This window comes from Pongo pygmaeus, chromosome 12 (assembly GCF_028885625.2).
Source record: "Pongo pygmaeus isolate AG05252 chromosome 12, NHGRI_mPonPyg2-v2.0_pri, whole genome shotgun sequence".
Taxonomy (NCBI): Eukaryota; Metazoa; Chordata; class Mammalia; order Primates; family Hominidae; genus Pongo; species Pongo pygmaeus.
Genome location: NC_072385.2, coordinates 85,071,970 through 85,099,025, shown reverse-complemented (window position 1 = coordinate 85,099,025; position 27,056 = coordinate 85,071,970). Strand labels below are relative to the sequence as shown.

General features: G+C 39.7%; 1 protein-coding gene across 8 annotated transcripts in view; it reads left to right on the top strand.

Moving 5' to 3' along the window:
- Nucleotides 1-9,847, top strand: part of STON1 (stonin 1) — a 65,465-nt gene extending 55,618 nt beyond the window's left edge. For 4 of the 8 annotated variants that reach the window (XM_063649385.1, XM_054474736.2, XM_054474737.2 and 1 more), the window contains 2 exons: nt 2,999-3,201; nt 6,561-9,847. In XM_063649385.1, the coding sequence (XP_063505455.1) occupies nt 2,999-3,201; nt 6,561-6,635 (278 nt within the window). In that variant the 3' untranslated portion in view covers nt 6,636-9,847. Of the gene's footprint in view, nt 1-2,998; nt 3,202-6,560 lie in introns of those variants that run through there. The other 4 variants (XM_063649387.1, XM_063649388.1, XM_054474740.2 and 1 more) reach the window with 2 other exon arrangements.
- Nucleotides 9,848-27,056: the final 17,209 nt, after the last annotated feature.

The window sequence follows — 27,056 nt, the reverse complement described above, 5'->3', positions numbered from 1 at the left end:
ATATAAACTAGTTTATTATGCTCTAATTATAAAACTTAAAAAAAAATTTTTTTTCCTTCCTGGGAATTTGAGGGATCAGGATTGACCTTTTTTATTGGGGAAATCACCTGTGATTTCTGGAAAGGTCGGGAGGGCTGCTGGTCCCTTAATGTCCCTTCTAACCAGCTTGTCAATGCTTAATATTCCTTCAACAGTGGGCAGGTCTTTCATTTTGCAACAAAGGTTTGCCTGAGGCACTAGCTCACAGACTTCATACTAAGGTGTGAATGACAGCAGAGGAGCTTAGGCTTTGTTGGGGTGGTAGAGAGAGAGAAAAGAGAAACGAAGAAAAAAAGACAGCTGAAGACAAATGAGGATGCTGGTTAGCCAGAGGAGGTGTATATGGTGGCACAGAATTATTAAGGGGAATGAGAGTGGTGGAGGATCAATTAAATATATCTACCTCTAACTTCCCAATTTTTCGACTTTTCTCTTTTTTTCTTCTGCCCTGTCATCAGCACATTGGTTGCTCTCTCCTCCTCCACTTCTGTCATCCTCTTGCTATTCTTTCCCTTCGGCCCTCTAACAGTTCAGTTTCAGGTGTAAAATATTTTGGTTCAGGAGGGACTGGATATCAACCAGACCTAAGATTTTGTGATTTACATTCCCCGTCCTAAGAAAAGGAATTATATTGAGTGAACAATGACCAAAGCTGGACAGTTCCCCCTGGTGGTCAGCACTGAGACAACACGATTTTCCTCTATCTTTTATTCATTAATTGGTGAATTTGAAAATAATCTGTTAAGCCCCAAACATGACAGACATTGTGCTAAGGACAGACATGACATCTGTCCCTGTGGGGCAGAAAGTCTGAAGAGGGAGTGTGTTACTAAACATTGTAGAGCATTTAGCATTTTCAAAAGCCTTAAAAAATAAGCCAGAAAACTTGAAAGGAAAAAGGTTTTTACCATTTTTAAAGAAAAGCAGGTAGAAAGGTTTTGTTTCTGACATTTTTTGTACCACTAAGTCTTCAATTTGGGTTTAGTTCTTCAATTTTCATCATAAAATTTCCCCAAATAATTTTTTCTTATAAAGTGTGAGTATCAAATCAGATCATGTCTAGTATAATTTTTAACTCTGAATGTGTAACATTCACAGTCCCTTTATTAGCAAAATTATAGTAATTAAATAATACTGGCCTTATAATTGAGTAGCACTTTGCAAAATAATATGTCTAGCTCATCTATATTGCTATAGAATACTACTGCCCCAGTGCGGTATGCATATGAACTGGTTAATCCTCACAACAGCCCTTATAAGGTTCAGGTTATCCTCTTTATCCACATTTTTAGATGAAGAAACTGAGGCTCAGAGAGATAAGCAATTTGTAACCCTAGCCTTAATCACTTTGCCATAACAAGGCTGAAGAGTGCCTGCAGTAAGTGTAGATGAACTTACTGTATCCTCACTGCAGACAGAGGACTAAAAAGAGTAATGGAGTGTGCAGTCTCTCTGGGTGTATGTGTATGAGAATGAAGTTATCACTCGCCTGCAGTGATCCGGTTGTTAAGAGCACCTCAGAGGCCACTGTTGTCCTACCCTTCCCGTAAGTGGTAGAGATGGCTAATGAGCATCTGTTGGTTAATTGATTGATGACTTCTCAAGGCTTTTTACAGCCTTAGAATTCTATTAGTCACTCCACAAGAAACAGGCTGTATGGAAGGAAAGGTAATTTATCTTTTAAGAATTAAGTGAAATCCTTTAAACTCTTGTTTTTGTGCCTAAAGCTATATTCTGATGGAAATGCTCTTTCTCTAGCTATGTTAGTGGTACAGTAATTTAATCTGGTTCTTGAAATTACTCTTTATCTCATATATTTATTTAAGTAAAGATAGCCACATTGGATATGGAGATGCTATGAACAATGCAACAGAATCACGGAATGTTTGTAAAGCTGCTACAGTGATTACAATGAAAATATTTTTCATTTCCTTGTAACACACACACACACACACACACACACACACACACACACTATATGACCCCCATCTAAAATCTTTGAAATATATCCAATATCTCTGGGTCTGGCACTGAACCTGGCCTGGCATAGCACAGATGCTCAATAGGTGACAAATTGAGTGAAAACCAATATTAGATTAAAATATTAAAGGCCAATATGCCCATCTCTACTCTGTATAGCTGTTCCAGTCAAAGTATTTTGGAAGGATGAGTGAGAATTACAGTAGGGAAAAATAATTTGTTCTACTGAAAAAAGAATTCTTGGCCTGGAACATTTTCTGAAAAGTTAACTTTTAAAAATCAGAATTTTAAAATAATATGACTTAATTTGGGCTGAAGTTTATTTTTGAGTTATCTGTAAATAGATAGTAAGGAAATGAATAAATTAATAATTATAAGACGTTACTCAGTCTAAGAGAAAGAGGCTTGTACAGGTCTTGAGCACATTGTAGCCAAATAATTATGTTTAATATAAATATTACTCATATCTTTTAATTAAGGAAAACAATTAAGTTTAACAATATTAGTATATTGTTTAATATAAATTAAACATTAATATTAAAAATATTGCTTAAAATAAATATTTAGCAGATTATATTAGTATAATATAGTAATTATATTGTTATATACTAATATAATCTGCTAAATATAGTAATATTTCTAATTAATATTAGTAATATTTCTAATTGAAAATGTTTTTAGGAGTTCATCTGTGCCTGCATATAGTAATTTTTTTCTTTGTATATTTTTACCATTCTTATTCAAAATAGTAATGAAGTCATACTTGTTTTTAAAGCTAGTACTTAAAAATGGCAGACAGCTTTCCCCCTAGTTGGTGCAAAATTGTAGATTTTCATGGTATGTTGTTTAAATGGAATTTGCACTGCTGCAGTGCTAATGAAATTCCTTATTAAGGAGAGAGATGAGTGCCTTTTATGTTCAAGAGAAATGTTCAATGGCCATTAAAATACTTTGACTATTTGATTTTTTTTTCCTCAAGGTCTTGATCATCCCCATTGTCTGTCATACAAATTAGAGCTTGGATCAGACCAAGAAATTCCCTCTGATTGGTATCCATTTGCTACTGTTCAGTTTTCCGTGCCTGACACTTGTGCCTCAAGGACAGAGGTCAGGTCTCTGGGGGTGGAGAGTGATGTCCAGCCACAGAAACATGTTCAGCAGCGAGCTTGCTACAACATCCAGGTACATCCCAAAGCTTCTAGAACTGTGACCTGATTTGGCTTTAAATATTTGTTTTGCTGTCTTTTGTGATCGTGTATGTGTTGTGTGTGTGTGTATATGTGTGGTGAGATTTGCCCTAGAGAGGATCTCAGCTATGGAAACTTGATGGCCACCATTGAGCTTAGTTCTTCCTATCCATTCTGGAGAATGTTGGGAACACTTAATAATTTAGCTCTTAATGAAAAACAGGACATTAAAAATGAATCTACATTTTAGAACATATTTACAATAAAAATTATGATGTTAGAACACCATTTCTCAAAATATGTGCTGCAGAACACGTGTCCCATATAATTATCCAAGAAAAAAATAAGTTAGGGAATGCCACATACTAAATTAATGTTAAATAAAGGCCCCCAAGAAGTCCTGCAAAAAGGAAACTTGTTAAACTTAGTTAACTCAGTTTTTCCCAACTCATTGGCTATTGTGTCTTGTCTGTGTGGGTATGTGTATGTAAAACACTTATCCCTATCTTGTAGAATAGTGTTCTGTGGAGCATGCTTTAGGAAATGCTGAGTTACTCTATTATGGTAGTTTTCAGTTTTTTTTTTTTTTTTTAAGATGGCATCTCACTCTGTCACCCAGGCTGGAGTGCAGTGGCACAATCTTGGCTCACTGCAACCTCCGCCTCCTGGGTCCAAGCGATTCTCCTGCCTCAGCCTCTCAAGTAACTGGGATTACAGGCACCCACCACCACACCCAGCTACTATTATTATTATTATTGTATTTTTAGTAGAGATGGGGTTTCGCCATGTTGGCCAGGCTGGTCTCAAACTCCCGACCTTAGGTGATCTGACTGTCTCGGCCTCCCCAAGTGCTGGGATTACAGGCATAAGCCACCGTGCCTAGCTTGTTGGTAGCTTAAAGTTTTATTTTAAATTTTTAAATAGAGATGGGATCTCACTATGTTGGTCAGGCTGGTCTCAAATTCCTGGTCTCAAGTGATCCTCCTGCCTCAGCCTCCCAAAGTGCTGGGATTATAAACGTGAGCCACCATGTCCAGCCTGGTATTATGGTAGTTTTAAATGTTTGCCATCAGCTCTTCTGCATTCTTAGGCAGAAGAACTAAAGGAGGGCATACACTTACATCTGTTTCTAAACTTGTTTTCCCTTCTTATCCTCAAGTTTAGTAGATATATGGATGTCTTCTGCCACGTATTTCCCACAGTATCGTGAAATGGTGATGCATCTTGCTGATTTTGTTCAAAAGATTTTCTTTTTTTTGAGACAGAGTCTTGCTCTGTTGCCCAGGTTGGAGTGCAGTGGCATGGTCTTGGCTCACTGCAACCTCTGCCTCCTGGGTTCAAGTAATTCTCCTGCCTCAGCCTCCCGAGTAGCTGGGATTACAGGCGCCTGCCACCACGCCTGGCTAATTTTTTGTGTTTATAGTAGAGATGGGGTTTCACCATGTTGGCCAGGCTGGTCTCGAACTCTTGACCTCGTAATCTGTCTGCCTCGGCCTCCCAAAGTGCTGTGATTATAGATGTGAGCCACCACACCCGGCCTAAAAGTATTTTTTAACTAGAAAATATTTCAAAAATCACAAAAATTAAACAGTACATTACAGACAGGTGGTTCAGTTTAGAATTTATGTTTCCCTTCTGTCTTTCACATGAGCAACATTTTATAATTTCTAATAGCATTTATTTTATTTTTAAAAATTTAAATTTTGCCTGTTACACAGCCCTCAGGAGGTCCTAAGAGCACGTGCCCCTCAAGTAGCATTTTAAAATCTATGTGTTGCTTGATTTGCAGCAATGATTAATGCCATTCTGATTGTCTACTAATTTATTTCTATTAAAAATAGTGATATTATACATGACATCGCTAATATCAACTGGGTTTCCTATACTATAGTAATGTGAGTCAGGATTTTTCTTTATTTTGGACTATCTGTTTAGAAGTCTATGTTTGGGTCCAGTTATCTTTTTCTACTGATAAAAGTAATGATAGGTAGTGCTGTCCCGTGCAGCCCCTTCAGACCTGAAGGATGTATTTCCCCAGCAGGTGAGAATTGCCGCTGCTGAAGATAGCTGCCTTCCCTGAGGTCATGCCTCCTTCCTGGAATCTATGCAGGGGTGTATAGGCCCCTTTGCATCAACTTGGGCTAACTGTGTAGGTCAGCCCAGCTTCAGCACTCCAGGGCATGGGCAGAAGCCTTCATTCTGACTACATTGCAGCCCAGCTTCTCTCTCTGCCCATTTAGCTTCATTTCCTGCCTCACTCCCCCATGAATGTTGAACTCAACAGCACTCTCCAGTAAACTTTCTGCACACAGATCTCCATCTCAGAGTCTATTTCTTGGGGAAGCTGACCTATCACACCAGGTATATATGTATTATGTGTGACTGAAATGTGGGTCAAGTGCAAATGGAGACTGCGTTTATACTTATTTTCCTATTCACAGGATGTGCCAGGTTCATGCAGTTTTAGTGGACAATTAAAAATTACTTTACAAAGTATCTCTAGCTTTAGTGGCATTTACTAGTTGATCTGCACCTTGGGGCAGTTTCAAAATGTTTTCTTCATTTAGTAATTATCTGTTGCCAGATACTGCTCCACATTCAGGGACACAGCAGTGTGAACAGAGAGACAAAGTCCCTGTCCTCATGGAGCGTAGTTTCTAGTGGGGGTAAATGAGAAATAGTTAGTAGATAAATAAATAAATAAATATGCTTTCAACTAATAACAAATTCTAAGAAGTTAATAAAATAGGGTAGCAGGATAGAGAGTGACTGGAGGGCTTTATCTGGGGTAGTCCTGGAGGACCTCCAGGAGGATGTGACATTTGAGCTGAGACAAAAATGATGAAGAGCAGATGGTTTACTATTAGGTTGCTGCAAAAGTAATCACGGTTTTTGCCATTAGTTTTGCAGCAACCTAATAGTTTGTAAGCTGGTTTGTTTCAGTTAGATAATTTTGGGTGCATTATAAATCTTAGGGGGGCCAATGGCTAGGTACATGATACAGCCGTATATTCAGGTAGAGGGATAATTGATCATATGTCTAGTCAGATCTGTAAAGGTTTTTTTCAATATATGTATTCTGTATACATTTTATAAAAACTACATTTGACTTAGAAGACAGTTTCGGTCCTCTTGAAGACTTCACCCTGGCGGGGAGGATTTGGGGGGCTCTGTTGTTCAAAAGGAGAGCAGAGTGCCTCACTTGGAAACTACTGTAGGAGGGTAGAGGGCTGTGTCTGTGTCCAAAGGGTGAGGTTTGTGCAGTCTGTGCCGCCTGTATAAAATAGGACTGAAGAGGTGTGAGTGCTGTGTTGCATTTGTTAATGCTGTCTGTGTTTTGCTTTTGCATAACAGGTTGAAATAGAAAAGAAGTGGATTAAAATCGATGGAGAAGACCCAGATAAAATTGGTGACTGCATAACTCAGTAGGAGTAGCAAGAGTTTATGATGACAGCCCACTTGTCAAATATGTAATTCACCGAAACCACACCAAGTCCTGCTACTGTAGAGTGGAAATGACTTCTGAATAGCGGTTTTAGGACAGGTCTGATGGCTGTGTTTAGAGAATTTTAGACCTAAAACTGAACAATCTGTATTTTATGCTTTTCATGTGTTTTTGTCCTAGGGGTTCGATCTAAAATGTTTCTATAATTTGTGTGATGTTTTGCTTCCTATTGAAACTCAAAGGCACTGTTACTTGTTGTGTGACCCCGCAGCCAGTTTGATTTTTGATTACTCAGTGGCTGATTGTTTTGCTCCCTGGATTACTGAGGTGCCATCTTTATTTTTTCCCATCTCTTCTTGCTGGTTAGTGCCTGTACTAGAGGGTAAGGGAATCAAAGGAGACCTAATCCAAAATACTTAATTTTCCCTCTTTCTTGCCTCTGAAATATGGCTGGGTGTAGAATGATGTTGAAACCACTGGCTAAAATGTAGATCTGGAAGTATCTGTGCTTTTGAATTACTTATTTACCTGTCCTCTTACCATTGGTAAATAATAATTGGCTATATTTGGTACCTGTCTCTTTCCTACTGTATTGTCATTTTCAAAATGTGTTTGTTTTCTGGTGCGTGCTGCAAAGAAGCTATTTCTGTTGTCCTACATATTTTAGTATAAATCACTAAGACATATTTCCTTTCACTTGGCAGGATTCCTTTCAAAATGGAATCTGAGTATTAGACACTAGTTAAAATATTTATGTATATTAAAGATGAATTTTTAAAATTTATAAACACTATTTTCCAAAAGTACAGACTCTAAGGACATGTTTTGATAAAGTATTATTTGTAATGAACACAAGCCTCTCTTGAGTAGAAGTCTAAATCACATTATGATTATTTTATACTAGTTCTGCTATCATGCTGTTTTATGCTAATTCTGCTTATTTTAGAGTATTTTTCATTAAAAGGTGAGCAAAGTGAAAGATACTTGGTATTTTACCCAGATTTCTAAGAGGCAACATTTTTATTCTTCAGAGTCAAGTAAATGACTATAATAGTTTGGTTTCTAATGAAAAGTCAATAGCATTAGCAGTTATAATTCTGTTTATAATTTCCTTTTAGCATTTACAGTGAAAAGTGAGAATTTTAAAATTTATGAAATCTATATTCCAGGTATCGTTTTTAGTCTGAAAAACAAACTCCCCCATGTGGCATTAATATACCTTCAATTTATGTTGAATCTTAAACATAATTAGGAGATATTTTTCTCTGTTTGCTAGATTTGTTTTGAGTCAAAACTGATTTAATGTTCTTCCAAACAACATTTATGTGTTGGCCTACAGAGTTTATTTCATGTGTTTTATTTAATATTTAATATTATATTACATTCATTGAAATCTGTTCAAAAACAGATTAAGACAAACATTTATGGTGGTCTGTATCAATCAGCAGATTTTATTGCTTTTCATTATTTTACTGTAAAGGCAAAGAATGCAATAGGTGATGGTTTGTTGAAAGGAATTGCTATTGTTGTTTTTATTTTTTACTTTTTTTGAGACAGAGTCTCACTCTGTTGCCCAGGCTGGAGTGCAGTCATGTGATCTTGGCTCACTGCAACCTCCGCCTCCTGGGTTCAAGGAATTCTTCTGCCTCAGCCTCCAACTAGCTGGGATTACAGGTGCAAGCCACCATGCCCGGCTAAAATTCTTTTGTATTTTTAGTACAGACAGAGTTTCCCCATGTTGGCCAGGCTGGTCTGGAACTCCTGACCTCAGGTGATCCGCTAGCCTCAGCCTCCCAAAGTTCTGGGATTACATGCGTGAGCCACCATACCCGGCCACTATTGCTCTTTTTGACTTCATTGGATGCCTTGCTTATAATAACATATGCTTGAGGCTCACTGTTGATGTAGAGCAGGGCAAATCTGTGTGTGTATGTCATTTAAAAAAATTTCACCATCTTTCCTTATCATCTGGTGTGGGCGCACTCTAGAGTGACTTCAGTCTGCCCAGAACGAATATGGAGGCAGGCTGAAACTGATGCTGCCCACAGTCCCGGTGAAGTTAGGTGGGTTAATTACTGCCATTCCTTTCTAAGTGTGTTTTATGGCATCCTGCCCACAAAGAACTCAGTCTGATTAGGATGAACTTAATGACTATTTACACCTCAAAATATATTCAGCAAAGGGTTCACTTAATCGCCCTTCATGCTTCACAGGTCGGCTAGTATCTGTGGGTACCTCCCTGCCCAGGTTATTCACTCACAAGCCACCGGGCCTTCAGGACATCTCAGATTCAGTCTTGACAATATAATAGCAAAAGCTGGACTAAAGCCCAAATGGAGTGTCTGTGGCAATGCAGAGGCGGATAGCATTAACAGCAGTGTGTTACAGCATAATTGTTAATTCGCACATCTAATAGGATCCTTAAATATTCATTACTTAGTGTTAAATTAACATTTTGTGTAGGGAGGGGAGGCTTATTCATTTCTTCTGACCTCAGAACTGGCAGGAGGTCAGATGTGACTACAGAACTCTAGGTGAAAAATCAGGTAGGGTTCAAATTAAGTAGAACTGCCCTTGCCGCAATAGCAGTCTTCAAAAAACCCTTGCTTTTAAGGGAGGGACGCGGGGAAGGAAAGGAATGAGGGAGGAAATATCCTTTCTAGCATTCATTTTGCTTAGATCACTCCATTGTGAGTTTGACCATTTTGGAGTCAAATGAGCAGACTTCCAAGGAGTTGACCAGTTTGTGACTAGTCTGGTCACCTTTCCAGTTACAGGATCATATTAACTGTGTAAATGAATTCATGGGTAGATCATTTGTGCAGATCTGAATTTAAGAACATTTCCTTTTTCTGTGGGAATCACAAGAGTTTATCCATGAAAAACAGATACGTAAAAAAGATACTTTCCAGCACATAAATAAAGGCTGGAATTTTACAACCTGATGTATATATTAGACAGTTCTAGGATGTTAGTTCCCTTCATTCCAGAGCTGTGCTTGTGATACAGCCCCTTTTCTTATAAATTCAGTTAGAAGGCCTTCCTTAATAATGACTATTATAATGTTTTACTTAAAATGCAGTTTTATATTCTGTCAATGCAAATATAAAACAGGTTGAGCCTTAATAATCATGTAACAAAATATTTTGTAGATTACATATTGATTTTTCAAAAATTAAAAATGTATTTCAAACTATTCTTACTGTGCTGTGAATTTATATCTTCCTCTGCAAGACCTGGGGCTATTTTTTTTCTTAAGGTATGAAATCAATTTCAATAACCTTAAACAATTGACTCTCTGTCAGGCATATGTCAGGCTCCACTCTTAAGGAGTCAGTGACCATGACCTCTTGGCATATCCTGGAAAAATGATATCATCAAAGTATAGTTGATAATGTTATAAAGGATGATTTTAAAAATAGGGTATAATCATGACTCATAAAGATATGAGGCTGGGCGCGGTGGCTCACGCCTGTAATCTCAGCTCTTTGGGAGGCCGAGGCAGGTGGATCATGAGGCCAGGAGATCGAGACCATCCTGGCTAACACGGTGAAACCCCATCTCTACTAAAAAAAAAAAAAAAAATTAGTTGGGCATGGTTGGCGGGTGCCTGTAGTCCCAGCTACTCGGGAGGCTGAGGCAGGAGAATGGTGTGAACCCGGGAGGCAGAGCTTGCAGTGAGCCGAGATTGCGCCACTGCACTCCAGCCTGGGCAACGGAGTGAGACTCAGTCTCAAAAAAAAAAAAAAAAAAAGAAGGATATGAAATGAATACATGCATAAGATCATCACCATTCAAAGCCTTTCACAATTTTTCCTTGAAAACAGGAAAAACTTTGTCCACAGAATTCCATGGAATTTTCAAACTTTGGCAACTTGTAAAGAAGTCCTGTAGAATTAATGTGCACCTAAAAGCCACATTTTTAAAGTTTAGAAAGCCAGTTTTACATAATTGTACAGAATGTATTTCAGGTAAGGTATACGTGTGGGTGGTAGGGAGTTGGGGAGAGTGGAGGGGAGTTGTGGGGGAGTGGAGGGAGGCCGTAGGAGATATGAAGGGAAATCAATGCTTATAAAGGACGAACCTAACAACCTCTCCATCCTCCTTTTTATAAGAAATCTGCCTTGTGTTGAAATTAAATTTTTATTGAGCTACTAAAGTTAATATTTCAAAATGGCATCAGTACTTCATAGAAGACAGAGAATGAAGCACCATTTTAGCCACTGCTAGCACTCACAAGGCTTGGCCCTAGTTCTTCAGGAACAACAAAAGGATTGACTGGCAAAAACTGACCATATTTGTAACAACAGTCCTCAAAATCCCATCAATCAATTCTTTCCTCTTTTGTCTCAACCCTGGTTAGACTGTCCCACCGCTTTTGTGTAGACACAGGGTAGATTTTGATGTTGTTTCTCCTAGACCCTCCCCATCCTCTGCAACTACTGTATTCCGAGGAACTTATACCCTTAGCCAGGGCCCTAAAACACAGGGTTATGTGTATTCTGTTGAATCGTATGTAATCGCCAATATTTACCTTTCTTCATGGGAATTTCATGGGTTCAATCTAATTATCCACATATTTCCCTAGGTCATATGATACAAACAGTTTTTGTTATCCTGCTTAGAAATGGCATTGACATATGAATTTGACTAATTTTTAAAGCAAGACAGAGTTGCTAGTCAAGAAGCAAATAGTTGAATTACAGAAAACCATAGATATAAGCTACAGATAATATTGTGCCTTTAAAATCATGTTTCCTCTGTAAGGAAAAGGAAAACTGATTAGATTAATTGCCCCATGTTCTAAAATATTTCAGTTAATTTCCATGAGACTTCCTGGGGAAGAAAGGCACAGCATCATTAGACTCTGGGTTTTGCTGCTTCCCCTTCATGTATCTGCACTCGCACAGCCTTCCAAACTTCAGAGGGAAGAGTGGCTTCTTTAAATAATATGATTGTGCATGTTGACATTTTCCTGAGAAATCCCTTTTGTAGAACCCAGAATTGTGAACTCCATGAAACTTAATTTGCAGTACATTCTCGAAACAGAAGAGGGTGCTCTCGGGCAAGCTGATGCTACCCAGCACTAGAAACGTAAGCATTTAAATTTGGTTGTGCTTGTATTATGATTAGTACAAGATCTTGGGGGCATTTAATAAAGCATTTCAAAGCATTGTGAGTCCAGTGGAGTATAATTAAAATTAATGCAATAGACAAACACACACATTAAAGTATTCTTAATGCCTAGTCTAAAAATGCTGTCGAATACAATTTTACACATCCGAAAGATTTAAATGCTATGCTTATCTCTAAACATTTGTATTATAGAGAAAGAAAAACAGTATCTTCCTCCTCCGCAGTTTTCAAACAAAATTTTTCTAATGAGAGTTAATAAACTCAAAATCTTCTTTCTTTAAAAGATTTATGAGATATTATAATTAATTCATCCTGCTTTGGCATGTGTCAAGGTCAATGTGGTCTCTAAAAATCTCCAGTCCAGGATTGTACTTTCAGCTTCTTAGGTAAGAACAAGCAAAGATATATGCTTTCAGGAGAATATTTCATGCTGCCTTGACTCAGGGACAAGCCTTGGTACTGTTTCAGTCCTCAGAAAGCAGTAATGAACATTGTTCTTTTCAAGATGGGCTCTGTATTTCTCTCAGAAATCTCCCTGGGTGGACGTTGTCATTCTTTTATAAAGCCAGTTAGGACACTCTCTTTCCAAAAGTCTTATATCATGAGTAAGTCTATGAGTGTAGCTGAACGCATGCAGTATTCCCAAAGCCTTCTGTACTTCAGAAGGCTTCTTAAAGACATTGGCTGCCAGTTTGCCACTCTGAGTCACCTCAAAATGCTGTGTCACCTTCATTCCAAATAATCATCTCGCTGATCATTCTAATTTTTTAAGTGCTTACTATATGTCTGCATTTTTCTAGGTACTAGGGCTAAGTAATTACAAAAACAGTTAATTCCTGCTCTTATAGAGAGCATACAATAGTGGGGGAAGTCAGACAATAAATATCAAGTTGTGATTATTGCTATGCAGAAAAATAAAGCAGGGTAAAACAATAAAGAGTGGTAGAAGCGTGCCATTTTAGATAGGTTGGTAAGGGACGTCCTCTTTGATGAGATGACATTCTAGCAGCGAGACCTGAAAGAAATGAGGTAGAGTGCCACCCAGATCCACAGGGAAGAGTGTGTCCAGCAGAGGGCTCTGCTAGTGCACAGGTGCGGGACTCGGGGGTGCTAACCCGTCAGAGGAACATCACAGAGGACAGATGGCTGCTGGATGGCCACACCAGAGTGAGCAAGGGGGTGGGATGGAGGTGGAAAGAGATCAGAGAGATTGTGGGGAGGTGGGGGAGGCAGACCACCTAGGGTTTTGTGGGCCATGGATTTTATTCTGAGTGAGATGGGAGCCCCTGGAAGGCTTTCTGCAGAGGAGGGGTAGAACTTCGTTACATGTTAAGATGATTGTGTGGACATAAAAAGGAGGTAGAGGCAGAAGCAAAGAAAGTAGTTAAGAGTCTATTGCAATATCTCAGGTCTTAGTCCTTTCTTGCTGCTATACCTGAGACTGAGGGATAGCAGAAATTTCTCACAACAGAAATTTCTCACAATCTTGGAGGCTGGGAGGTCCAAGATCAAGGTGCCAATAGATTCAGTGTCTGATGAGTGCCTGTCTGTTTCTCATAGTAGGCACGTTCTTGCTGTGTCCTCACATGGCAGGAGGGGCAAAAGGGCTCCCTGAACCCTCTTTTATGAGGGCACTAATCCTGTTCATAAGGACAGAGCCTTCATACCTAATTACCTCCCAAAGGCCCCACATTTCAGTACCATCATCTTGGGGGTTAGGTTTCAACATATGAATTTTGCATGGGACACAAACATTCAGATGATAACATCAGGTGAGAGGTGACGGTGATTGAGAGTGGCGACAGGAGATGAAAAATGGTTGAATTCAGAATGTATTTGAAATATGAAGCCAATAGTATATGCCGATGGATTAGATGTGGGGTGTGAGGGAAAGAAGGGAACCAAAACCACTGCCAGATTTTTGGCCTGAGCAACGAAAGAATGGAGTTGATTTTATGGAGGAGGGGAAGAGTGTTGTAGGAGCAGGTTTTGTGGAGAAAGATCAGAAATTCATGTTTGGATGTGTTAACTTTGAGATGCCTATTAGATGTCTAATGGAGACAGCAAGTAGCAATTGAATGTACAAGGCAGGAAAGAGGGCTGGGATAGAGATGCACCTCTTAGAGATATCATCACTTTCAGCCATGGGACTAACTGGGATCACCTGGGAGTAAATATAGAATAGAAGTGGGCTGAGAATTGAGCCCTTGGGCTCCCTGGAGTTTAGAGGTCAGGAAAATGAGGGCAATGCCAATAAAGGACACTGAGAAAGAGTAGCTGGAATAGAAGAAAAAAGAGAATGGCATTCATTCCAGGGGTCAAGTGAAAAAGGATGTAATGAGTTTCCTCAAATGCTGCTGCTAGAGTAAGATGAGGACTGAGAGTTGACTACTGGATCTAGCAACATGGAAATCGTGACCTTGGCAGAAACTGTGTCATTGAAGTGAGAGCAATGGAAGCAAATTCAAGCAAGTTTGGACTCACTGAGTAAATGGCTTTGTAGGGGAAGCAAAATTTCCTTCTACCCTCTGCAGTTCTGTGGTTGGTCCAAGAATTAAACTGACATAAGACAGATTAACAGGAGAAAAGCATACCAATTTTATTAATATTTTTACATGGACGTGGAAGTCTTCAAAAGGGAAATGAAGACCCTAGGAAGTCAGCAGGCCATGAAACTTATATACCTTTTCACGCAAAGAACAATAAATTATGGGGATGTGACAAGACAAAGGGGCTTGGGCTCGGGGCATTAAATTGTAGGACAGTGCCTAGGAAATACATGGGGGAAATTAACGAAAGACAGGGTCATTTTAGTAGTTTGATGTGGAGGTCCATTTCGGCATCAACTCCTAGTCTCTGGTGATAAGAATGTCGTCTTCCTAGTACAGGGAAGGCACCTTTTTCATGGAAAATTTTATGATCTGTTTTTAGGTAGAAATGAGGAGGTCAGAGAGCCTGTGTTAGTTTGTTTTGCATCGCTATAGAGGAATACCTGAGACTCAGTAATTTATAAAGAAAAGAGGTTTAATTGGCTCACAGTTTGGCAAGCTGCTCAAGCATGGAACCAGCATTTGCTTGGCTTCTGGTGAGGCCTCAGGAAGTTTTTACTCATGGCAGAAGGTGAAGCGGGAGCAGGCATGTCACATGGTAAGAAGCAGGAGCGAGAGGAGGAGCTTCCAGGCTCAGCTCTGCATGAGTGAACAGAGTGAGAACTCACTCATTATCGCAGGGACAGCATGAAGGCATTCATGAGGGATCTGCCCCCACGACCCAAACACCTCCCACTAGGCTCATCTCTAACACTGGAGGTCACATTGCAACATAACATTTGGAGGGGAAACACATCCAAACCATATCAGAGCCCTTCTGCATGAGCTGTTTCTCAAGTGCCTTCAGCTTAAAATAATCAATATACCAAAACAGCATATTTTGGGATGGCATGAATCCCTTCATTCCCCTTTTTTTTGGAAATAGAGTCTTGCTCTTGTTGCCCAGGCTGGAGTGCAGTGGTGCCATCTCAGTTCACTGCAACCTCCACCTCCCAGGTTCAAGTGATTCTTGTGCCTCAGCTTCTCAAGTAGCTGGGATTACAGGTGTGCGCCACCACTCCCAGCTAATTTTTGTATTTTTAGTAGAGACAGGGGTTCACCATGTTGGCCAGGCTGGTCTCAAACTTCTGACCTCAGGTGATCCACCCGCCTCTGCCTCCCAAAGTGCTGGAATTACAGGCATGAGCCACCAGACGTGTTTCCCTTTAGCTCTTTTGAGGAGTTTTGCTGTCAATATGAACACTGGAACAGTGGCTGGGGAGGATGAGATCTTAATACTTCCCTGACATCCCTTAAGACCCAAGTCTTGACACTTTGTCTGCTCTCTGGCTCTTTCTTTGTCATTACTATTATTTTTATCTTCTTGATGTTGACTCTTGCTAAAATTTTTTCTCTTCCTTATTGTTAATGCTTATAGAATATGATTCCTTGTTATCTTTTAGTCCATGTCATCCAAATCATTTGCTGTTTCTAGCATAGGTGCTTTGACTATGCCAGCTTGTATTTCTTCAGAATTTTCGTTAACTATACGTGTGGTATTGTAGGTATTACATATTTTGAAATAAATTTAGCCATTGCTTCAATCACATCCTGCTTTGTTTTAAAATTTTTCTGGGTTGAATTTCACTGGGTCAAATTAGGATGGTAATCCCACTTCAAATTTTGTTATCAAATTCAGAATAGTTATAAAGCAGTTGCTGGTTTCAAAATCTTAAGAATGCCCACAAAGTTCCTGCAGGATAAAAAAAGCACACCTATTTATTCATAGTTTTTATATCTACCTAATAGTTTGAACTTTGATTCTTTATTATAGTTGATACAGTAATATTCTATGTAAATAATTGTCCAGTAATTAATAAGTGAATTTTAATAAAATTAAAGTATCTGTGAAAGGTACAATTTAGGCAACTGTGAAATCATACTATTAGTGGGATATTTTATTGTTTTGATTCATTATTTATTTTAAAGCTGTTTTGTATGGTTAAAATAAGGAGGTGATCAAAATATGATTTCACGACTCACATGGCTTATTGTCATACACAGGCAATTTTTTTCCATGATGTTTAAAGAGGGAAAGAATCACCAGAACAAATCTCATAGGGAATACACTCGATAGATGAAGTACATTAACCATGTGATGAATGAGTTCCAAAATTACTAAAGTCTAGTTGCTCAATTAGGATGAATGCAGGCTCTATGGAAAGTGAAAGCTAGTTGAAGTGTGAGGTATGAGTGTAAGAGAGGATTTTGGGAGAGATGGCTTGACCAACACAACAGAGATCCATGCAGACACAGGAGGTCCCTCCATGCAAGAGTGTGGGTGTTGCTGCTGAGGCTTCGGAGATGACCCCAAAGGCTAACAGGATGTAGTCCTGCTGTACCTAGAGCTCATGATCTTCGGAGAAGCAACTCAACAGAGTGCAGTCATACCATGGCCTAAGCTCTCAAAGTGTCTGCCAGACTATTAGATTTGTAGGTAAGTCATGCATTACTTACCAATGCGAAAATGTACAAAATGAGAAATGTGTTGTTAGGAGACTTTGTTGTTGTGCAAGCATCATAGAATTTACTGACACAAACCTAGATAGTATAGCCCACTACACACCTAAGCTATACAGTATGGTCTATTGCTCCTAGGCTACAAGCCTGTTTTTGGTAACAGCATGCTACTATACTGAATACTGTAGGCAGTAGTAATACAATGGTTTTGTGTATCTAAACATATCTAAACAAAGAAAAGATACAGTAAAACTATGGTATTATAATCTCATGGGACTACCATTTTATAAGCCGTCCCTCATTGACAGAAACATTGTTATGAAGCACACCACTGTATTTTGGAGTCCAGTAGTTGAAGTCAATAGCTCACATATGGGGTCTGATAAGGTGTCATGTAACATTCTCGGAGGAAGTGGGAGTACATTGCAAGTTCTTATCATAGTAAAACATGTGTCACTCATAGCAAACTATATATGTGTTTGGAATCATTTCAAAGCTGTGTAACAAAAACAGTGCACAATTAAAATAGAAAAATAAACTTCAATTTAAAAATATTATTACTCAAAAATAGTAAATATTTAATGTATAAAGTAATGAAACAAAACTTACTAAACAAAAATATTACATCTTGCAATTCACACTCCATTTTAGTCTTTTAAATTTAAAGATACAAATAAAAACTCCAAATGGTCACATAGAATGACAGAATTGAAGTAACCTAAGTTTGGCTGGGCACAGTGGCTCATGCCTGTAAATCCCAACACTTTGGGAGGCTGAGGCAGATGGATCACCTGAGGTTGGGAGTTCAATACCAGCTTGGCCAACATGGTGAAACCCTGTCTCTACTAAAAATACAAAAATTAACTATGCATGGTGGTGGGCATCTGTAATCCCAGATACTTGGGAGGGTGAGGCATGAGAATCACTTGAACCCAGGAGGCAGAGGTTGCAGTGAGCAGAGATTGTGCCACTGCACTCCAGCCTGGGCAACAGAGTGAGACTCTGTCTCAAACAAACAAACAAACAAACAAAAAAATTGGCCAGGCGCGGTGGCTCATGCCTGTAATCCCAGCACTTTGGGAGGCCAAGGCGGGCGGATCACTTGAGGCCAGGAGTTTGAGACCAGCCTGGCCAACGTGGTGAAACCCCATCTCTACTAAAAAAAACAAAGAACAACAACAACAAAAAACTAGCCAGACGTGGTGGCAGGGTCCTGTAATCCCAGCTACTCAGGACGCCGAGGCAGGAGAACTGCTTGAACCGGGGAGGTGGAGGTTGCAGTGAGCCAAGATCGCACCACTGCATTCCAGCCTGGGCGACACAGCAAGACTCCATCCAAAACAAAACAAAAACAAGAAGTAACCTAAATTCTATTTCTTCATCTTTGCAATTCCAGTTTATTTTAAATCTATTGTTTAAATCCAAGAATACATGGTACCAAAGGAATGGAGACACAAATTGCACCTGGACCATTATGAATCCCCAGATGAATATGGGTATCAGTCCACATGTGTCAGAGGTCCAAGTGTATAACTGGGAGTTCTCCAAATTAACTTCTATGTAGGAAACAATGTTTATTATACGCTAAGAAACTAAAAAAAAAATGCTGATTTGAATCTTTCATTTGCATTATTAAAACTCAACAATTATTGTACCTATTGTTTAGAATGTGTGCCAATATTAAATAAAAAATTGGTGGGGAGGGGAGATAGAGTATTTAATTGTGGACATTCCTTTGCCAGAATTGCCAGAACATGGTGATAATCAAAAGCAGACTGACTTTCTGTTGTTTTATCATTGTGTTTAAATTATCAGTAAACAATGCTTCTCATTATTGCCTGTGCCCAGGACTGCCCACTTCCCCATACATGGTACACGACTGGATGATGAATACTTCCACAAATTGGCAGTGATCCACTGGTGAAAGGAAAATTAATGATGCAGCAGGGTGCAGTGGCTCACACCTGTAGTCCCAGCACTTTGGGAGGCTGAGGCAGGTGGATCATCTGAGGTCAGGAGTTCAAGACCAGCCTGGCCAACATGTCAAACCCGGTCTATACTAAAAGTACAAAAATTAGCTGGGTGTGGCAGTGCATGCCTGTGGTCCCAGATACTCTGGAGGCTGAGGCAGGAGAATTGCTTGAACCCGGGAGGTGGAGGTTGCAGTGAGTCAGGATCGTGTCACTGCGTTCCAGCCTGAGTGACAGCGTGGGTGGGGAGGGGGGAGGAAAAGAAAAAAGAATTAACGATGCAAAGGAGAGAGAGAGAGACAATTGCTAAGGCCATATCTCTGAGCAGATGAGAGAAGAAGGGACCCAAGGCACCAGCAGAGGGGCTGACAGATAAAAGCACAAACAATTCATCCATGGCAATGAGGCAAGACAGAGTCTATGGGTACAGATGAATGCAGGCCTATCATCTAAGGTGTTCTCTCTTAGTTTCTTTCCCAGAAGTGGAACAGGGGATTCAGAGACTTTTCACCCTCCCAGAGACGGAGGATCCTGTTTCTTTAAGGACCCTTTATTACTGATTTTAATTTTCTTTTTTTTCCCTGGGGTTTTTTGTTTGTTTGTTTTTGTTTTTGTTTTTGTGTTTTTTTTGAGAGAGAATCTCACTCTGCCACCCAGGCTGGAGTGCAGTGGTGTGATTTCGGCTCATTGCAGCCTCTGCCTCCTCGGTTCAAGTGATTCTCCTGCCTCAGCCTCCCAGTTAGCTGGGACTACAGGTGTCCGCCACTATTTCTGGCCTATTTTTATATTTTCAGTAGAGACAGGGTTTCACCATATTGGCCAGGATGGTCTCAAACTCTTGACCCCAAGTGATCCGCCCACCTCGGCCTCCCAAAGTGCTGGGATTACAGGCGTGAGCCACTGTACCCAGCCTAATTTTATTTTCTTGAAAAGTTTGATCACTTTTTTAAATATGTGTTCTTTACTGGTATTTTTTTTTCTTTTTTCATGGTAGAGGTTGCTGTGGATGTCACTGGTATTAATGCTTCAATATCAACTATACTGACTCAAAAGAGGACATTATTGTGATTTTGGAACTGAGATGATCAATTCCCTCTAACAGGGAATAAATGGTTAAGGCAGCTCTGATTTGGGAAATACATTTGTGAGCACTCTAGAGTTCAGTTTCTTTCTCTGCTTTTCATCTCTGAGAGAGACGCTACAGAGCTGTGAGTGGCTGGGTGGGGGTGGCAGATGCTGCCTGGGAGCAGTGCTTGTCCTTTTCTGTAGAGTTTTATTTTGATATTTTCACACTGCTCAGAGAGAATTCCACCCAAAGGTCCTCAAGTGCCATGAAAAGGACAAGGAAAGAGCATCTTTGAACAGTGGCATTGTTAAATGCCAAGAGCCTGCCTCTCCAGTGGATAATTTTGAGATATTCCGAAACACTTTTCAAAGGCTTTGCTAAGTACTCATTGTGGAAAAGGACACATTCTATATTAAACTCTCACTGGGATCAGAGATGGCCTTGGGTAAGACTGTGAACTAGAGGATGTTTGTAGCCCTCTTTTTATTGCCTCTTCCTCCGTCAGTGATGCTCCAGTCCCTTCCCCCATATCCCCTCAAGGCTTTTAGGGTCTCCCCGCCTCCCTCTTTTTGCCTTATATGATTGAGTGCCATGGAAGGGTAGATGTCAGTAACTTAGATCTTGGTGTTCTTCTGCTGCAGGCTTTTCCAATGGAGCTATTTATTCCTCCAAACCCCACAGACCTTTAACTGCTTCTCTACCTTCAGTGTGGCTGTCCTCCATCCTCCAGTCTGCCCTTTGTGCTGCAGTCAGGAAGGGACACATTATCTTGCATTTGCTTACTAGTGAGCCTTAGCTTTTGCCATGCTTGCCTTATTCTCTATCCTCTAGCCAACCCAAACAAACTGCTCTCATTTCCTCAAACCCATCATGTTCTCAAACCCCGCATGTTCTCAAGCCCCAAGTTTCGGCTGATACAGTGCCCTCTCCCAGGAATATTCTTCTTTACCCCCTTCCTCTGTCCCATACTCATTCCACAGACCTCAGTTTAGGGGGCCAATTCTAAGAAGACTTCCCTGGCCCTCCCCGTTCAGGTTAGGTGAACCTCACAGGTATTTTTTTTTTTTTTGGTACTAATCCTGTTATATTGTAATTACTTGCATCTTTTTCTTTTTGCCCACCCTCTTTGGGATTTTGACAGGGGTGGCTCTGCCCGGTTATTTCTCTTTTTCTGGGAAGAGAACCAACTGCAGGGGTGGTGGTAGGTGATGGTAGGAGCAATGCCAGTGATATGGGGCTAATCCCCTGGCCAGAGATTATGACCTATGTGTTCAGTAAGAAACACTACATGAATGAATGATCACATAAATTTAGATAAATGCACTACTTTTCTCCCTGTGATAGTTGCATTTTAATCCCTAATTTTCTCCCACCTATAGGCTAGAAATTCCATTTTATAACAGCTTAAGAATAAATTCATATCAATAACTTTTAATGAATGTTTTTCATATTTGAGGTACTATGCTAGGAACTCAAGGGGCATATAAGAATGAATAATACACAGCCAAAGTCCTCAAGAAATTTAAAATCTATTCCACTTATGGTTGCAAATGTCCTTTAAAAAATAAACACACACACATATCCAACGGGTTGAAAAATATTAAAATATTTGTTTTAAAATTTGATTTAATCTTGTTTTTGAAAGCTGGTAAAAGTCGAGAGGAAGCACCCTTAGGTTTTTAGCACCTATTGTTTGTCTGGGACTGTGTTTTCTCATTTAATACCCAGCAACTTATAAAGGAAGTGTTACTTTTCTCTCTCTGTTTTTTTATTTTTTTTTTGAGACTTAAAAAATTTTTTTTTGAGTCTTGCTCTGTCTCCCAGGCTGGAGTGCAGTGGCCTGATCTCGGCTCACTGCAACCTTCCCCTCCCAGGTTCAAGTGATTCTCGTGTCTCAGCCTCCCAAGTAGCTGGGATTACAGGTATGCACCACCATGTCTGGCTAATTTTTTGTATTTTTAGTAGAGAAAGAGTTTCACTATGTTGGTCAGGTTCGAACTCCTGGACTCAAGCTATTCACCCACCTCTGCCTCCCAAAGTGCTGGGATTACAGGCGTGAGCCACCGTGCACGGCCAAGGATTGTTATTTCTCATCGTGAAATGAAAACATCTCTCTTGTTAAAGGTATCTTGGAATCCTTGTGTGACTGTAGATGGCTTTTTTTCTTGTACTTGAAACAATATCCTGTGCTTAATTTCCTTGACCTGTCCGTGTAACAATAAGATGTAACTTCAAATGAAAAACATTCACATAAAGAATCATTCACTAGCTCATCCCATGTAAACACGTATAAGCAAACACTGAGGTTGCCACTTTCAAAGCTGAAAGAAAACGCAATCACAATTAGGGATGATGGTGGTAGGAAAGGGGCCACAGTGGTTTTCTGTGGTGTTTGGATAGAATACAGTGGTTATTGTCTAAAAGTTTTCTGGCTTGATGACCCTTTCTTGGTCCTTTGGCTAGAAAAAGCAAGCTCTTTTATGTTTCCTCTCTGACCATTGGTATTTCTGGGTTGCCAGCTTCTCCAGCACCCAATCTAGGATATGGGAGGCAAAAAGAAAATCAGAGAACTCACTGCTCTGTGGCTCTTGGGATTGCGAGGTCCATAATTGGCCTGCCATATTCTCCCCAACTTTTCAGAGTCTTCTTATGTTTGTTTAGATATATAACATTTTAGCTGTTCGTAGCAGAATGAATAGGAAGAAGTGTGTTTATTTTATGTTGTCCCTGCCTCTCCGAATATTTGAAGCATCTAAGACAATAGAATAGAACAGTCAAGATGCTGCCACTTACCTCTTATAAAATGAGACAAATTAGGAAAAAAGAAAAGCACAGTTATTGAGGGAACAAAGCTGGTTGGTTTTCTGCAGGTCATAGCCTTAAGTTCAAATTATTTGTCTTTATCTCCACCTTGTCTAGGTTGGAGAATTAACTGGAGACAACAAACATTATTGTTGCTAATATTTTATGTACATGTATGATTATATGCATTATGATTAGAGAAATGAAAGTATAACCATTTGTTAGGTAGGAAATTACTGAATCCTTATCAAGACCTTGATGAGAATGTTGAAAAAGTAGTGATGAGGAAAATTGTGTTTGAAGTCATCCCACATACTTTTTATGAGTTAACTATAATTAGTAATATGTGCACAATATATACATGTCTTGAATATTAAAATATTTTGAAGTAGGCAGTCATATACTCATTAACAGTGTTCCATTGCATTGTGTCACACGGTCACTTTAACTGAAATCTTGTTGGAGTGGGAGGAGGAATTCATCATGGTGGAATAGAATCAGATGTTCAAATAAAGCAAGTTGATTTTGGAGCTGTATTAGAAAATTGAAAATGTTACAAAAGTGCAGAGTATAAAATAAATCAGAACTGCCAATACTGTAACCATTTCAAAGTTACAGGGTGAGGCAGAGATTATCTGGATTTTCATTTCCTGTAAGATGTAAAGGATGAAACAGGGTCAGAGAAACACAATACTACTGGGTTTAGTGCATTGGTTGCAAAATGTTCAGAAGTTAATTATGAATATTTGCTGCCTTAAGTCATATGCTCAAATACTAACTTGTATTTTAATCACCAATAAATAATTAGAGTCTATACAATTATTGAAATACTTTGTATTTGACTGGAAAGTTTAATATGTAAAAAATAATGGGCTGTCTCTAAAATATTTTTCTTTACTTTTTTTCTTTTTTGGGACGGAGTCTCACTTTGTTGCCCAGACTGGAGTGCAGTGGCATGATCTTGGCTCATTGCACCTCTGCCTCCCAGGTTCAAGCAATTCTCCTGCCTCAGCCTCCTGAGTAGCTGGGATTACAGGCGTGCACCACCACACCTGGCTAATTTTTGTATTTTTAGTAGAGACGGTTTCACTATGTTGGCTAGGTTGGTCTTGAATTCCTGACCTCACGTGATCTGCCCGCCTCGGCCTCCCAAAGTGCTGGGATTACAGGGGTGAGCCACCGCTCCCGGCCTTTCTTTACATTTTTATCCAACAAAAGGACTTCATAAATATGGCCTTTGCTCACAATAAGCAAAGTGAAATTATTTCTTTACTTTCAGAAGAGTATCACTAACACCTCCAGGCAAAAGTAGTGAGAACATATGGGGAGGAAAATTAATCTGATTATTAAGATTTGCTTAAATGTTGCAAAAACTGGTATTGATTATCAGTAATAAATATATATATTATATACTATGGCCTCTAAACAAAGTAGGAGAAAAACGAAAATCTGATGCTCCAAATTGTGTTGGCCAGTTAAGGGGGAGCTTTATGCTTTGGCAGAGGTGTAATTTCAAAGGAATAGGTACTTAAAGAAGGACTAAGTTTTGGCATTTCTTTTTTATTCATTATTTACTAACAAAAAATAGTCACTGTAAAATTGCCTCACTGAGGCTGTAGGATCTTGAAATTTCAATTTTAGCGTCAAAAGTACCTTGTGGGCTGGATGCAGTGACTCATGCCCATAATGCCAGCCCTTTGGGAGGCTGAGGTATGAGGATTGCTTGAGGCCACGAGTTCGAGGCTGCAGTGAGGTATGATCATACCACTGCACTCCAGCCTGGGTGACAGACCTAGACCGTGTCTCTCTTTCTAAAAAAAGTGGTTTGTGTATGCAACATACTTCCTCTCTGAGTTTAAAAAATTGACAAAAGAAATGTAACCATCGTGACTATAATATTCTGCATGTTTCATGATAATTTGATAAGCTATCAAACATAAGTGTTAAAAGATTCTTTTACATACTTTTCAAATGCTCTTGTGACTGGTGAGGGCACTCGAGACACTTGAGATTACAATGAGGGACAGTCCAATCAGAGAATGGGCACTGGCTTAGTTATTTCACACTGTGTAACAAATTACCCAAAATGTAACTGCAAATAAAATTACAAATATTCATGATCTCATACAGCTTCTGAGGATCAGGAGTCTAGGAATGCTTAGAGGGTAGATTTGGTTCAAGATAACTCAAAGATATGTAGTCAAGCTTATCAGGGCTGCAATCATCTGATAGTTCAACTGGAGAAGGATCTATTTCCAAGCTTACTTATGTGACTGTTTGCACGTTTCTCATACTTGCTGACTGTGGGCTGGAGTCTCAGTTCCTTGCCACACAGACCCCTTCATAAGCTAGCTGAGTATTCTCATGACATGACAGCTGGCTTCCTCCAAAATGAGAGAGTGAGCCCAAGAAAGAATCCACAGCTATGAATAACCTTATCTCAAAGGTGATATGCTACTACTTCTTCTTTATTTTACTGGTAAAATAAACCTACCATGGTACAAGGTAGGAGGGGACAACACCAAGTGGTCAATACCAGGAGGCAGGGATCACTGGGGGCCATCTTGAAAACTGGCTACCATAGGTCCATGTGGCAGATTTGCAACTTGGATTTACCTAGAACTTGTGTTAAAGCATACCTCCTCTAGTAGTCATTGCCTGTTATTGGGAAGAAATGACTAGTGACCATTCAGACAGACTGCAAGGGGCAAATGAAATTTGCTGACATTTCTCTGCTAACATTACATAGCCTCTCCATAACTTGAGTATACTGAGTGTACTAAGAAATAACAATTCAACTTTTAGTTACACTTTTTATGGGTACCAAGATCCAAGAATAATTTAAAAAATATACATGATCTACATATAGTTCTGAGAAGGGTAGAATGTGTAATAAAGTAAAACAGTATGCTGTCACAGAAAGTTAGGTGATTACCAATCCTAAGCATTTAGAAATAAAGCTTTAAAACCTTGCTATGAAAAAGATGGAAAACAAGAGACCCTTTCAGCTTTCTTATTTCCCAGCTTGAATAATTTAATTGGATTTTATAATAGCAGTAGGAATCAATGACTGCTTTTAGCTTTCCTACTTTCAGTGAAAGATAAGTCACTTTGAACATTCCTGGTAGTAAATTGCCAGGTAGAGAGATATAACCATTACAATTACCATATATAGTTCTTGGCTTTTTGTAAAAGAAATTTCTAATAGTTTTCAATGTAGGAAAGTTTTCTAAAGGGTATCATATAAATCAGCTACTTGAAACTCACAAACCATAAGGTACCTGACCCAGGCAAATCACATACAGAGTGGTAGGGGATAAACAGCTCTACTGCACTTACTTGCACAAATAAATAGCCAATTTTAAATATAATAGGGTTTTTAATCATCAAATAACTTATCCATCTGGTTAGGTCAAGACCTATTTGCAGGCTAGAAAGGCTGTTTAGAAGAGGTGTGGCCAAGTGCGGTGAGTCATGCGTATAGTTCCAGCACTTTGGGAGGCTGCGGCTGGTGGATCACTTGAGACCAAGAGTTTGAGACCAGCCTGGGCAACATGGCGAAACCCTGTCTCTACAAAACACACACACACACACACACACACTTACACACACAAAATAGCTGGGCGTGGTGGCACACACACCTGTAGTCTCAGCTCCTTGGGAGGCTGAAGTGAGTGGGTTGCTTGAGCCCAGGAGGTAGAGGCTGCAGCGAGCTGTGATCATGCCACTGCACTGCAGCCTGGGCAACAGTGTGAGACCCTGCCAAAAAAAAAAAGGCAGAGTTGTGGCAACAGATGGTGACTTCTTCCCTTTTCTAATCCTCCAGGTTATCTGTGCTTACATCTTCCCTCAGCCTTAGCTAGGTAAGTTATGCCCCAAGATGCTCTGCCCTTCAGTAGAGAGAATTATTGTAGGTAGACAGCTGGTGATTTCTGCCTAAGAAAGAAAAGGAGACAGGAAGGTATTAGCTGCTGACTTTATTTTAGCAGTGGTTTTCCACCTTGGCTGCATATTAGAATCAGATCCTGCCGAGTGGGATTCAGGCACTAAATTTTTTTTTTTAAGCTCCCCGGGTGATTTTAATGTGCACCCAAAATTGAGACTCTTTGTCTTAGGTCAGTGGGTCTCATTTCAGCGCCCATTGGAATCACCTGGAGAGCATGTTAAATTTACAGCATGCTAGGCTCCATCCTCCAGTCTGATTCAGGAGGGCTGGGGTGGGACCCATCATTTGCATATTTAACAAGTTCCCAGATGCTGCTGATGCTGCTGTACCACGCTGACAAGTCTTAGAAAAATTTGGCTCTTGTTATATTTTTATACAACAAAAAATGGAGTTCAGCTGTGAGTGGGGTGTAGGGGGAGGAATGAAAATTGGTAAAT